We start from the raw sequence: 15,756 nt of genomic DNA on the forward strand, positions 1-15,756 counted from the left end.
CAGGGTTAAGGGTTCAATTCCCACCTGGGTTACATACACTATTATGTATACACTCACTGTACTGTAAGTTTCTTTCTGGTTAAAAGCATCTGTTACAGTATGTGCGTTGTTTTGTCTGTTGTAAGACCTATGTCAGCACCACTCCACCAGGGCAAATATCCTGGTACGAATAACGTATGACTCTATGATATTATTCTGTCACCAGGTGGAGTGTGTTCAGAGCTCGGACCCTGGGACCATTAAGACCTACCAGCTCCCATCCAACTCCACTGGCCTCAAGTTGCCAGACTTGAAGCCCAGACACAAGTATGAGTGCAGGGTGAGGATAATGACGGTGTCAGTGGGACAACACAGCCAGCCTGTCTCTGCATGGACACTCAGCAACGGTAATGACTTAAAAAAACAACAACACTTGATCTGGTTTAACAACTTAGGACCGATGGAAGATGATCTGCCAAATGAAAAAGAAAAATGAACACCAGAGATTCTGATCTTATTGATTACAGTGATTTAGTTTGCTTGTTTTTTTTTTTTTTTAAATAGCAGTGTATTGTTTTGTCTCTGTGTCTCGAGATTGCTACAGGGCTACTATGGGGCTATAGATGTCTTCTACATCTAAAAAAATCCTACTGTATATACACAGCTAGAACAGCTTTCATTTCTTCAACTTCCCTCAAAGTGACCTACTGTAACACCTGTCCTATCCTGTGTGTTCTGTCAGAGTTGCCCCCTGCTCCGTCTGCCATCAGGGGCTGCAATGTAACAGATACCTCAGCCATCATTACCTGGTCTCTGGCCGAGGGTTACTCCATCTCCAAGGTCATTCATTGATTGATTATTTGAATTGATTTAAAAATACATATAAAGCAGCTCCAACCAGAGACAACATCGAACACTTTCTGAACAATTCACAACGAATTAGCACAAAAACAAACCGCCGGCCTTCTTTCCAATGTGCTCCTTAGGTGATGCTGCGTTTCCAAGACAACACCCTGGCCGACTACAGCCAGCTGGCAGAGATCAACATTCCTCAGCAGGGGGAGGGGCTACAGGGTCAGGTAGCCAATCAGATGCAGTTCCAGCTGCGCGGTCTGAAACCTGACACTCCGTACCTGGTGGAGATCTGGTCCAAGAACAACATGGGGGAGAGTCTAGAGAAACCTCAGATCCCCCTCCAGACCATGACGCTACAGGAGAGCTCTCGTAAGTTATTTCCCCACAATACATCACACCAGTAAGTTATATACCCACAATGCATCACACCATTAAGTTATTTACCCACAATACATCACACCAGTAAGTTATTTACCCACAAAACATCACAGGTAATATTCTGTAAGTTAGTTAACGACAAGACATCACACCAGTAAGTTAGTTACCCACAATACATCACACCATTAAGTTATTTACCCACAATACATCACACCAGTAAGTTAGTTACCCACAATACATCACACCAGTAAGTTAATTACCCACAATACATCACACAATTATGTTAGTTACCCACAATCAATAAAATATATATATATATATATATATATATATATGAGAGAGAGAGAGATCTAACAGACTGACCCTAGCCCCCGACACACACTATTGCAGCATAAATACCGGAGGCTGAGACACTGTGGCCCCTTCTGACGATAACCCCGGACAGGGCCAAACAGGCAGGATATAACCCCACCCACTTTGCCAAAGCACAGCTCCCACGCCTCTAGAGGGATATCTTCAACCACCAACATACCATCCTGAGACAAGGCCGAGTATAGCCCACAAAGATCTCCGCCAGAAAGTTTTGGATTTTTGCAATGTTACGTAGATGGAAAAAGCGGTCCTTGAAACAGTCTCGATATGTTCGTCAAAAGAGAGATCAGGGTCCAGAGTAAAGCTGAGGTCCTTCACAGTTTTATTTGAGACAACTGTACAACTGTACAACCATCAAGATTAATTGTCAGATTCAAAAGAAGATCTCTTTGTTTCTTGGGACCTACAACTAGCATCTCTGTTTTGTCCGAGTTTAAAAGTAGAACATTTGCCGCCATCCACTTCCTTATGTCTGAAACGCAGGCTTCCAGGGAGGGCAATTTTCACCATGTTTCATCGAAATGTAGAGCTGTGTGTCGTCCGCATAACAGTGAAAACAATAGTGGTCCTAAAACAGAGCCTTGAGGAACACCGAAATTTACAGTTGATTTGTCAAAGGACAAACCATCTACAGAGACAAACTGATATCTTTCCGACAGATAAGATCTAAACCAGGCCAGAACTTGTCCGTGAATACCAATTTGGGGTTCCAATCTCTCCAAAAGAATGTGATGATCGATGATATCAAAAGCAGCTCTAAGGTCTAAGAGCACGAGGACAGATGCAGAGCCTCAGTCTGACACCATTAAAAGGTAATTTACCACCTTCACAAGTGCAGTCTCAGTGCTATGATGGGGTCTAAAACCAGACTGAAACGTTTCATATACATTGTTTGTCTACAGAGAGGCAGTGAGTTGCTGAGCAACAGCTTTTCTAACAATTTTGAGAGGAATGGGAGATTCGATATAGACCGAGTTTTTAAAAATATCTTCTGGGTCAAGGTTTGGCTTTTTCAAGAGAGGCTTTATTACTGCCACTTTTAGTGAGTTTGGTGCACATCCGGTGGATAGAGAGCCGTTTATTATGTTCAACATAGGAGGGCCAAGCACAGGAAGCAGCTCTTTCAGTAGTTTACTTGGAATAGGGTCCACTATGCAGCTTGAAGGTTTAGAGGCCATGACTATTTTCATCATTGTGTCAAGAGATATAGTACTAAAACACTTGAGTGTCTCCCTTGATCCTAGGTCCTGGCAGAGTTGTGCAGACTCAGGACAACTGACCTTTGAAGGAATTTGCTTTCTAATGATCATGATCTTTTCCTCAAAGAAGTTCATGAATTAATCACTGCTGAAGTGAAAGCCATCCTCTCTTGGGGAATGCTGCTTTTTAGTTAGCTTTGCAACAGTATAAAAAAATATATTTTGGATTGTTCTTATTTTCCTCAATTAAGTTGGAAAAATAGGATGGATTAACAAGAAGTTAAGCTTTATTTTGATTTCTAACACATATATTTTCAAGAATGTTAAATATTTTAATTGAGTATTTTTGCATTTCGTGCTCCACAATTTCCCCCGGATGTTGGCCAGGTGGGACGCTACCGTCCCACGTACCCTAGAGAAGTTAACTGATTTTGGAGGGTGGAGGGAGTCTGATGTCCTTGGATAGGTGGAGGGAGTCTGATGTCCTTGGATAGGTGGAGGGAGTCCGATGTCCTTGGGTAGGTGAAGGGAGTCTGACGTCCTTGGGTAGGTGAAGGGAGTCTGGAAGGGCATCTAAGAGTCTTTTGGTTGTCTGAGAATTTATAGCACAACTTTTGATGATCTTTGGTTGGGGTCTGAGCAGATTATTTGTTGCGATTGCAAATGTAATAAAATGGTGGTCCGATAGTCCAGGATTATGAGGAAAAACATTAAGATCCACAACATTTATTCCACGGGACAAAACTAGGTCCAGAGTATGACTGTGTCCGTGAGTGGGTCCAGAGACATGTTGGACAAAACCCACTGAGTTGATGATGGCTCCGAAAGCCTTTTGGAGTGGGTCTGTGGACTTTTCCATGTGAATATTAAAGTCACCAAAGATTAGAATATTATCTGCTATGGCGACAAGGTCTGATAGGAATTCAGGGAACTCAGTGAGGAACGCTGTATATGGCCCAGGAGGCATGTAAACAGTAGCTATATTGAGTAGGATTGAATAGGCTGCATAGATTTCATGACTAGAAGCTCAAAAGACGAAAACCAAGTTTTTATTGGGGTAAATTGAAATTTGCTATCATAAATGTTAGCAACACCTCGGCCTTTGCGGGATGCGCTGGGGATATGGTCACTAGTGTAACCAGGAGGTGAGGCATCATTTAACACAGGAAATTCATCAGGCTTAAGCCATGTTTAAGTCAGGCCAATCACATCAAGATTATGATCAGTGATTAGTTCATTGACTATAACTGCCTTGGAAGTGAGAGATTTGACATTAAGTAGCTCTATTTTGAGATGTGAGATATCATGATCTCTTTCAATAATGACAGGGATGGAGGAGGTCTTCATTCCAGTGACATTGCTAAGGTGAACACGGCCATGTTACATTTTGCCCAACCTAGATCGAGGTACAGAGACGGTCTCAATGGGGATAGCTGAGCTCACTACACTGACTGTGCTCGTGGCAGACTCCACTATGCTGGCAGGCTGGCTAACAGCCTGCTGTCTGGCCTGCACCCTATCTCATTGTGGAGCTAGAGAAGTTAGAGCCCTGTCAATACATCACACCAGTCAATTAGTTACCCACAATACATCACACCAGTCAATTAGTTACCCACAATACATCACACCAGTCAATTAGTTACCCACAATACATCACACCAGTCAATTAGTTACCCACAATACATCACACCAGTCAATTAGTTACCCACAATACATCACACCAGTCAATTAGTTACCCACAATACATCACACCAGTCAATTAGTTACCCACAATACATCACACCAGTCAATTAGTTACCCACAATACATCACACCAGTCAATTAGTTACCCACAATACATCACACCAGTCAATTAGTTACCCACAATACATCACACCAGTCAATTAGTTACCCACAATACATCACACCAGTAAGTTAGTTACTTACAGTGCATCACAGCAGTCAATTAGTTACCCACAATACATCACACCAGTCAATTAGTTACCCACAATACATCACAACAGTCAATTAGTTACCCACAATACATCACAACAGTCAATTAGTTACCCACAATACATCACAACAGTCAATTAGTTACCCACAATACATCACACCAGTAAGTTAGTTACTTACAGTGCATCACAGCAGTAAATTAGTTACCCACAATACATCACACCAGTAAGTTAGTTACTTACAGTGCATCACAGCAGTAAATTAGTTACCCACAATACATCACACAAAACCTCATATCCCCATCTGTACTATGACACCACAGGAATCATGGTCACGACGACCATGACCCAAACTCTCACTCTATCCTCCCCCCATGCAAGAGTGCTCCCATAAATGACCCTACAAACCCTCGCTCCACCATCCACCCCCTGCTTAGTTCAGATTACCAACCAACAACCCCCACTAAGTGTCTTGTGACAGACAACATGCAATAAATCAAGTAGCTGGCAAATGTGAAGTTTGATTTACAACCCGCTCAATGTGACATAACTGCTGGGGACTAAGTAGTAACGTTTCCAACAAATGACTATAGCCAACATATGTCCCTCCAAGCATTACACACTGACGAATGCTCCCGCAGTTTATTGCGCAATGTTTCGACCCAAATGTCTTCATCAGGCTAAAACCCACAGGAAGAGTTAAGCCAAGTTATTGGATGTGCATACACTATGTTTGAAACATATTCCACCTCCTCTTCTCCTCCTCCACCTCTTCTCCTCCTCCTCCTCCACTCCTCCTCCTCCACCTCCTCTCCTCCTCCACTCCTCCACTCCTCCACCTCTTCTTCTCCTCCTCCTCCACTCCTCATCCACCTCCTCCCTCTCCTCCTCCTCCACCTCTTCTCCTCCTCCTCCTCCACCTCTTCTCCTCCTCCTCCACTCCTCCTCCACCTCTTCTCCTCCTCCTCCACTCCTCCTCCTCCTCCTCTCCTCCTCCTCCTCCTCCTCCACCTCTTCTCCTCCTCCTCCCTCCTCCTCCTCCTCTCCTCCTCCTCCACCAGGTCTGGCTGGGCTGGGCAGTGAGGGTAACATGTTGTTCTATGCCATCCTGGGTTCAGCTGGCATGACATGCATCACAATCCTACTGGCCTTCTGTATCGTCCTGCAGCTGAAGAGAGCCACCTTCCAGCGCAGCATGGTCCAGGCCTTCCAGAATATAGTGGTGAGTTCAGATCAATACAACTTGACTTATAACCCCCTTTGGGCCAATCAAACAAAGTTGTCTTTGACTCTCAGGCTTTTCAGAACATACTGGTAAGTTGGGTTGGCCTGACTAACTCTCGCATTGTTTCAGAAAGCTTTGTGCAAGACAAGTTCACTCTTGAGGGCAATGAAGTATTTGACTCTACTCTACTCTACTCTACTCTACTCTACTCTACTCTACTCTACTCTACTCTACTCTACTCTACTCTATTCTACTCTACTCTACTCTACTCTACTCTACTCTACTCTACTCTACTCTACTCTACTCTACTCTACTCTACTCTACTCTACATCAAATCAAATCAAATGCATTTATATAGCCCTTCGTACATCAGCTGATATCACAAAGTGCTGTACAGAAACCCAGCCTAAAACCCTAAACAGCAAGCAATGCAGGTGTAGAAGCACGGTGGCTAGGAAAAACTGCCTAGAAAGGCCAAAACCTAGGAAGAAACCTAGAGAGGAACCAGGCTATGTGGGGTGGCCAGTCCTCTTCTGGCTGTGCCGGGTGGAGATTATAACAGAACATGGCCAAGATGTTCAAATGTTCATAACCAATAATAATAAGGCAGAACAGTTGAAACTGGAGCAGCAGCACGGCCAGGTGGACTGGGGACAGCAAGGAGTCATCATGTCAGGTAGTCCTGAGGCATGGTCCTAGGGCTCAGGTCCTCCGAGAGAGAGAAAGAAAGAGAGAAAGAGAGAATTAGAGAGAGCACACTTAAACTCACACAGGACACCGAATAGGACAGGAGAAGTACTCCAGATATAACAAACTGACCCTAGCCCCCCGACACAGAAACTACTGCAGCATAAATACTGGAGGCTGAGACCGGAGGGGTCAGGAGACACTGTGGCCCCATCCGAGGACACCCCCGGACAGGGCCCAACAGGAAGGATATAACCCCACCCACTTTGCCAAAGCACAGCCCCCACACCACTAGAGGGATATCTTCAACCACCAACTTACCATCCTGAGACAAGGCCGAGTATAGCCCACAAAGATCTCCGCCACGGCACAACCCAAGGGGGTGGGGGGGTGGGGGGCAACCCAGACAGGAAGATCACATCAGTGACTCAACCCACTCAAGTGACGCACCCCTCCCAGGGACGGGTATGAAAGAGCCCCAGTAAGCTAGTGACTCAGCCCCTGTAATAGGGTTAGAGGCAGAGAATCCCAGTGGAAAGAGGGGAACCGGCCAGGCACAGACAGCAAGGGCGGGTCTTTGCTCCAGAGCCTTTCCGTTCACCTTCCCACTCCTGGGCCAGACTACACTCAATCATATGACCCACTGAAGAGATGAGTCTTCAGTAAAGACTTAAAGGTCACATCTCCCTAGCGTTGCTCGTACTGTACATACTATAAACACAGATATCTGAATGATCACAAATGATGACATTTCTAGAAAGAAAATCACAGATGTTCTTTTTCCCCATGTTGTAGAGAGAGGAGCCAGTGGTCCAGTTCAGTTCTGGCTCTCTCAACCTGCCCAATAAGAAACATAAGAACCCAGAGAAGTCCGTGGCCTATCCCACCCTGGAGTGGAGTGACATCAAGTTCCAGGACGTCATCGGAGAGGGAAACTTTGGCCAGGTGCTCAAAGCTCGCATCAAGAAGGACGGGCTGAGGATGGACGCTGCTATTAAACGCATGAAAGGTGAGGTTGTACTCCTGGGATGGATGGATGAATAGATGGATGGATAGATGGATGGATACATAGATAGATGGATGGATGGATGGATGAATAGATGGATGAATAGATGGATAGATGGATGGATACATAGATAGATGGATGGATGGATGGATGGATGAATAGATGGATGGATGGATGGATGAATAGATGGATGGATGAATAGATGGATGGATGGATACATGGATGGATGGATAGATGGATGGATACATGGATGGATGGATAGATGGATGGATGGATACATGGATAGATGGATGGATGGATGAATAGATGGATGAATAGGTGGATGGATGGATGAATAGATGGATGGATAGATGGATGGATGGATGAATAGATGGATGGATGGATACATAGATAGATGGATGGATGGTTGGATGAATAGATGGATGGATAGATGGATGGATGGATGGATGGATGGATGGATACATAGATAGATGGTTGGATGGATGGTTGGATGAATAGATGGATGGATAGATGGATAGATAGATAGATGGATGGATGGATGGATAGATGGATAGATGGATGGATAGATGAATATATGAATGGATGGATGGATAGATGAATAGATGGATGGATGGATAGATGGATGGATGGATGGATGGATGTATGGATACATAGATGGATGGTTGGATGAATAGATGGATGGATGAATGGATGGATGGATGAATAGATGGATGGATGGATGGATGGATGAATAGATGGATGGATGGATGGATAGATGGATGGATGAATGGATAGATGGATGGATACATAGATGGTTGGATGGAGGGATGGATGGATAGATGGTTGGTTAGATGGATAGATGGATGGATGTTTGAATGTACTGAAATGGATGGGGAATTCAGGAATTAATGAATCACTGAATTAATAGATTGAATGTCTCCCCATCGATAGCGATCCGAGAAGACACACCCTTGGTGTATATTGCTGAGACTTAAAGGCACAGTCAGTGATTTGTGGGTCTGAAAGAGTATGCCTCTTAAAGGCAACCACAGGGACTTTGATTTTAGTGTCACAACTCTGTGTGTGTGTGTATGTCTTGTGGGTGTGTGTGTGTCCCACAGAGTATGCCTCTAAAGACGACCACAGAGACTTTGCAGGGGAGCTGGAAGTTCTGTGTAAACTGGGCCACCACCCCAACATCATCAATCTACTGGGGGCCTGTGAACACAGAGGTAATATAACAATAATATTGTTATGATGAACACAGAGGTACGATACAAACATCTCTCAGATGGGTTTTACTGTTGATCAGATTTGTTTTGCTGATGATCAGATGGGTTTTACTGTTGTTCAGATTTGTTTTGCTGATGATCAGATGGGTTTTACTGTTGATTAGATGGGTTTTACTGGGCTGTTGATCAGATGGGTTTTGCTGTTGATTAGATGGGTTTTTGCTGTTGATCAGATGGGTTTTTGCTGGGCTGATGATCAGATGGGTTTTACTGGGCTGTTGATCAGATGGGTTTTGCTGTTGATCGGATGGGTTTTACTGTTGATCAGATGGGTTTTACTGTTGATCAGATGGGTTTTTGCTGTTGATCAGATGGGTTTTACTATTGATCAGATGGGTTTTACTGGGTTGTTGATCAGATGGGTTGTACTGGGTTGTTGATTAGATGGGTTTTTACTGTTGATTAGATGGGTTTTTACTGTTGATCAGATGGGATTTTGCTGTTGATCAGATGGCATTTTGCTGTTGATCAGATGGGTTTTGCTGGGCTGTTGATCAGATGGGTTTTACTGTTGATCAGATGGGTTTTACTGTTGATCAGATGGGTTTTGCTGTTGATCAGATGGGTTTTTGCTGTTGATCAGATGGGATTTTGCTGTTGATCAGATGGGTTTTTGCTGGGCTGTTGCATGTTCCGTGGTAATGCTATTAGAAGAAGAATAATGAAGGTCAATCGATTCCATTTAAAAGACAAAGTGACAGTCAAACAGATGACAGTTTTTCGGAAGGATTCATAGAAATACCCACCTCTCATCAGGGTATCTGTACCTGACCATAGAGTCCCCCCTCACGGCACGCTGATATAATGTTACCCACCTCTCTCTGTTACCTCTCATCAGGTTATCTGTACCTGACCATAGAGTCCCCCCCTCACGGCATGCTGATATAATGTCACCCACCTCTCTCTGTTACCTCTCATCAGGGTATCTGTACCTGACCATAGAGTCCCCCTCACAGCACGCTGATATAATGTTAGCCACCTCTCTCTGTTACCTCTCATCAGGGTATCTGTACCTGACCATAGAGTCCCCCCCTTCACGGCACGCTGATATAATGTCACCCTTCTCTTGGACAGGGTATCTCTAACTAGCCATAGAGTCCCCCCCCCCTCACGGCACGCTGATATAATGTCACCCACCTCTTGGACAGGGTATCTCTAACTAGCCATAGAGTCCCCCCCCCCTCACGGCACGCTGATATAATGTTAGCCACCTCTCTCTGCTACCTCTGATCAGGGTATCTGTACCTGACCATAGAGTCCCCCCTTACGGCACGCTGATATAATGTCACCCATCTCTTGGACAGGGTATCTCTAACTAGCCATAGAGTCCCCCCTCACGGCAAGCTGATATAATGTCACCCACCTCTTGGACAGGGTATCTCTAACTAGCCATAGAGTCCCCCCTCACGGCACGCTGATATAATGTCACCCATCTCTTGGACAGGGTATCTCTAACTAGCCATAGAGTCCCCCCCTTACGGCACGCTGATATAATGTCACCCTTCTCTTGGACAGGGTATCTCTAACTAGCCATAGAGTCCCCCCCTTACGGCACGCTGATATAATGTCACCCATCTCTTGGACAGGGTATCTCTAACTAGCCATAGAGTAAAGTGATATATGATATTATTAACCAGGTTTTCTACCATGTCTCCAGGTTATCTGTACCTGACCATAGAGTCCCCCCCCTCACGGCACGCTGATATAATGTTACCCACCTCTCTCTGTTACCTCTCATCAGGGTTTCTGTACCTGACCATAGAGTCCCGTCCCCCTCACGGCACGCTGATATAATGTCACCCACCTCTCTCTGCTACCTCTGATCAGGGTATCTGTACCTGACCATAGAGTCCCCCCTTACGGCACGCTGATATAATGTCACCCTTCTCTTGGACAGGGTATCTCTAACTAGCCATAGAGTCCCCCCCCCTTACGGCACGCTGATATAATGTCACCCACCTCTTGGACAGGGTATCTCTAACTAGCCATAGAGTAAAGTGATATATGATATTATTAACCAGGTTTTCTACCATGTCTCCAGGTTATCTGTACCTGGCCATAGAGTTCCCCCCCTCACGGCACGCTGATATAATGTCACCCATCTCTTGGACAGGGTATCTCTAACTAGCCATAGAGTCCCCCCCTCACGGCACGCTAATATAATGTCACCCATCTCTTGGACAGGGTATCTCTAACTAGCCATAGAGTCCCCCCCCTCACGGCACGCTGATATAATGTCACCCACCTCTTGGACAGGGTATCTCTAACTAGCCATAGAGTCCCCCCCCCTCACGGCACGCTGATATAATGTCACCCACCTCTTGGACAGGGTATCTCTAACTAGCCATAGAGTCCCCCCTCACGGCACACTGATATAATGTCACCCACCTCTTGGACAGGGTATCTCTAACTAGCCATAGAGTCCCCCCCCTCACGGCACGCTGATATAATGTCACCCACCTCTTGGACAGGGTATCTCTAACTAGCCATAGAGTCCCCCCCCCCTCACGGCACGCTGATATAATGTCACCCACCTCTTGGACAGGGTATCTCTAACTAGCCATAGAGTAAAGTGATATATGATATTATTAAGCAGGTTTTCTACCATGTCTCCAGGTTATCTGTACCTGGCCATAGAGTTCGCCCCTCACGGTAACCTGTTAGACTTCCTGAGGAAGAGCAGAGTGTTGGAGACTGACCCGGCCTTCGCTATCGCTAACAGCACCGCCTCCACCCTCACCTCACAACAGCTGCTCCACTTTGCTGCCGATGTGGCCCGAGGCATGGACTACCTGGCTCAGAAACAGGTCAGTACTGAAGATGTGGACAGAGGCATGGACTATCTGGCTCAGAAATAGGTCAGTAGTGAAGATGTGGACAGAGGCATGGACTATCTGGCTCAGAAACAGGTCAGTACTGAAGATGTGGACAGAGGCATGGACTATCTGGCTCAGAAATAGGTCAGTACTGAAGATGTGGACAGAGGCATGGACTATCTGGCTCAGAAACAGGTCAGTAGTGAAGACATGGCCCGAGGTATAGACCAAACTGGTATGTGACCAGGCTAGGTACAGCCCAAACTGATCTGGGACCAGGCTCGGTCCAGCCCAAACTGATCTGGGACCAAGCTCGGTCCAGCCCAAACTGATCTGGCACCAGGTTAGGTACAGCCCAAACTGATCTGGGACCAGGCTAGGTACATCCCAAACTGATCTGGGACCAGGTTAGGTCAGTGCCTTTTTTATGTTTCAGATCCCAGAGACAAGAGAGTGTGCTTTTAGTCATAAAATCCCATAAACGTTGCACATACTGTGGGATTTATTCTTGTGAGTTGTATATTCTGATCAGATCTCTTGTGATTTCTAGTTCATCCACAGAGACCTGGCAGCCAGGAACATCCTGGTGGGAGACAACTTTGTGGCCAAGATAGCCGACTTTGGTCTGTCCAGAGGTCAGGAGGTCTATGTGAAGAAGACGATGGTAAGAGTCTCTGAAGCTGACAAATTTAATGTCAACGTAAATCACAAGGGTTTTATACTATGAAATCATATGATCCTCTCAGACCGCTGTGGTCACAAACAGAAGCCTACCTTTCAGTTGGGGAGAGGGACACACCTGGGCTGCCCACTATCTTAGCTTTGGTTTAGTTTATTAATTCGACCATTAAAAAAAACAAACAAGTACACATAAAACTTAAAATCTATACATGCACATGAATAAAATCATAGAGGATAACACACTATACAGTCTGGGACTTATGTCCATTATGGACCTCTTGAGACAAGATGGCTGGACAAGATGAAACACAGTATGGAAGTGAAATAATAAAACAAAAACAGAGAAGAAGAACATCTATCTCATCAAAAACAGAGAAGAAGAAAATCTATCTCATCAAAAACAGAGAAGAAGAACATCTATCTCATCAAAAACAGAGAAGAAGAACATCTATCTCATCAAAAACAGAGAAGAAGAACATCTATCTCATCAAAAACGTTGAAGAAGAACATCTATCTCATCAAAAACAGAGAAGAACATCTATCTCATCAAAAACAGAGAAGAAGAACATCTATCTCATCAAAAACGTTGAAGAAGAACATCTATCTCATCAAAAACAGAGAAGAACATCTATCTCATCAAAAACAGAGAAGAAGAACATCTATCTCATCAAAAACAGAGAAGAACATCTATCTCATCAAAAACAGAGAAGAAGAACATCTATCTCATCAAAAACAGAGAAGAACATCTATCTCATCAAAAACAGAGAAGAAGAACATCTATCTCATCAAAAACGTTGAAGAAGAACATCTATCTCATCAAAAACAGAGAAGAACATCTATCTCATCAAAAACAGAGAAGAAGAACATCTATCTCATCAAAAACAGAGAAGAACATCTATCTCATCAAAAACAGAGAAGAAGAACATCTATCTCATCAAAAACAGAGAAGAAGAACATCTATCTCATCAAAAACAGAGAAGAAGAACATCTATCTCATCAAAAACAGAGAAGAAGAACATCTATCTCATCAAAAACAGAGAAGATGAACATCTATCTCATCAAAAACAGAGAAGAAGAACATTATCTCATCATTCCAGTTACATCATAGGGGTTATTCATAAGGGCACAGAGGACATCCAACATATTTTTACTCTATTAAAATGATTATTATTATTAATTATGATATCATTATTACTTTATTGGTGCTAAAACTTAGTTGACAAAGACGTGTTTACTGTGTGTGACTGACAGGGACGGTTACCTGTCAGGTGGATGGCCATAGAATCACTGAACTACAGTGTCTACACCACCAACAGTGATGTGTGAGTACTGCATCTTTCATCTGTTTAAAAAAAATGGGAATGGAATGTTCTAGAAGTGTCCAGACACCTTTTTTTGTGATTTCACTAGTTTTTGTGAAACTTACCCTAAACAACAAATCACTTCCTCATACTCGTTGTGTATTATGGGGGGCCCTGAAAAATCATGAACAAAGGCTCCCAAAAAACACCCCCAAAACCTCCTTTTAGAAACGGCAAAGCTCTCAGAACAGTCATGCAGTTCTTCGTTAAACTGTTTCATACCGAATACGTTAAACTGTTTCATACCGAATACGTTAAACTGTTTCATACCGAATACGTTTAGCTGTTTCATACCGAATACGTTAAACTGTTTCATACCGAATACGTTTAGCTGTTTCATACCGAATACGTTACTGTTTCATACCGAATACGTTAAACTGTTTCATACCGAATACGTTTAGCTGTTTCATACCGAATACGTTAAACTGTTTCATACCGAATACGTTAAACTGTTTCATACCGAATACGTTAAACTGTTTCATACTGATATTTATCAGCAACGTTATATTCCAGCTCTAAAATACTGAAACTATGTGATCAACAGCTGCAGAAAGAACTTTAAAATACATTTACACTGTATGGTCTGACTGTGTACACGGATTTAATCTCTATCACTTCTCTCTCTTTCTCTCCTCTCTCGTTCCTCTCTCTCTCTCTCTCCTCCCCTCTCTCTCTTCTCTCGTTCTTTCTTCTCTCTCCACCTCTCTCTCTCCTCTCTCGTTCTTTCTTCTCTCTCTCTCCCTCCCTCTCTCTCTCTTCTCTCCTCTCTCCTCCCTCTCTCTCTCCTCTCGTGTTCTTTCTTCTCTCTCTCCTCCTTCTCTCTCTCTTTTCTCTCTCTCTCTCTATTCTCTCTCTCCTCTCTTGTTTTTTCTTCTCTCTCTCTCTCTCTTGTTCTTTCTTCTCTCTCTCTCTCCTCTCTCTCTCTTCTCTCTCTCTTTCTTGTCTCCTCTCTCCTCTCTCTCTCTCTCTCTCTTTCTTGTCTCTTCTCTCTCTCTCTCTCTTGTCTCTTCTCTCTCTCTCTCTCTCTCTCTTTCTCTCTCCAGATGGTCTTATGGTGTACTTCTCTGGGAGATCGTCAGTTTAGGTTTGTATCCAGGATAATTAGGTTTGCATCCAGGATAATAATCTACAATATTGATAATGGATTTGAAATGCAGCCTGATACGTCCAGTGTGCGTACATTACTGTATGTGCGTCTTGTCATGGACAGTGTGTTTTGTGTTGTCCTGGTGTATCAGGGGGTACTCCATACTGTGGGATGACGTGTGCAGAGCTCTATGAGAAACTCCCTCAGAGCTACCGGCTGGAGAAACCCCTCAACTGTGACGATGAGGTGTAAGTAATCTGGACATGGTAGTCTCTGGTCCACAGGGCTCTGGTCCACGGGGCTCTGCTGAAGACTCTGACGGTAGACATCAGAGAATATAGAGACATCAGAGAATATAGAGACATCAGAGAATATAGAGACATATAGAGACACGCAGAATATAGAGACATATATAATATAGAGACACACAGAATATAGAGACACATAGAATATAGAGACATATAGAATATAGAGACATATATAATATAGAGACACACAGAATATAGAGACACACAGAATATAGAGACATCAGAGAATATAGAGACATATAGAATATAGAGACATACAGAATATAGAGACATCAGAGAATATAGAGACACACAGAACATAGAGACATCAGAGAATATAGAGACACACAGAATATAGAGACATACAGAATATAGAGACACACAGAATATAGAGACACACAGAATATAGAGACATATAGAATATAGAGACACACAGAATATAGAGACACACAGAATATAGAGACACACAGAATATAGAGACACACAGAATATAGAGACATATAGAATATAGAGACACAGAGAATATAGAGACACACAGAATATAGAGACACACAGAATATAGAGACACACAGAATATAGAGACACACAGAATATAGAGACACACAGAATATAGAGACATAC

At 43.8% G+C, this 15,756-nt stretch overlaps 1 protein-coding gene across 1 annotated transcript in view; it reads left to right on the forward strand.

Moving 5' to 3' along the window:
• Nucleotides 1–15,756, forward strand: part of LOC135548941 (angiopoietin-1 receptor-like) — a 56,724-nt gene that overhangs the window by 37,817 nt on the left and 3,151 nt on the right. Inside the window, 11 exon segments of the mRNA XM_064979036.1 lie at nt 206–386; nt 722–819; nt 966–1,203; nt 5,776–5,936; nt 7,422–7,635; nt 8,733–8,843; nt 11,520–11,710; nt 12,270–12,383; nt 13,652–13,722; nt 14,805–14,845; nt 15,000–15,096. Coding sequence (XP_064835108.1) covers nt 206–386; nt 722–819; nt 966–1,203; nt 5,776–5,936; nt 7,422–7,635; nt 8,733–8,843; nt 11,520–11,710; nt 12,270–12,383; nt 13,652–13,722; nt 14,805–14,845; nt 15,000–15,096 — 1,517 coding nt within the window.

The sequence above is a fragment of the Oncorhynchus masou genome, chromosome 11, assembly GCF_036934945.1.
Source record: "Oncorhynchus masou masou isolate Uvic2021 chromosome 11, UVic_Omas_1.1, whole genome shotgun sequence".
NCBI lineage: Eukaryota > Metazoa > Chordata > Actinopteri > Salmoniformes > Salmonidae > Oncorhynchus > Oncorhynchus masou.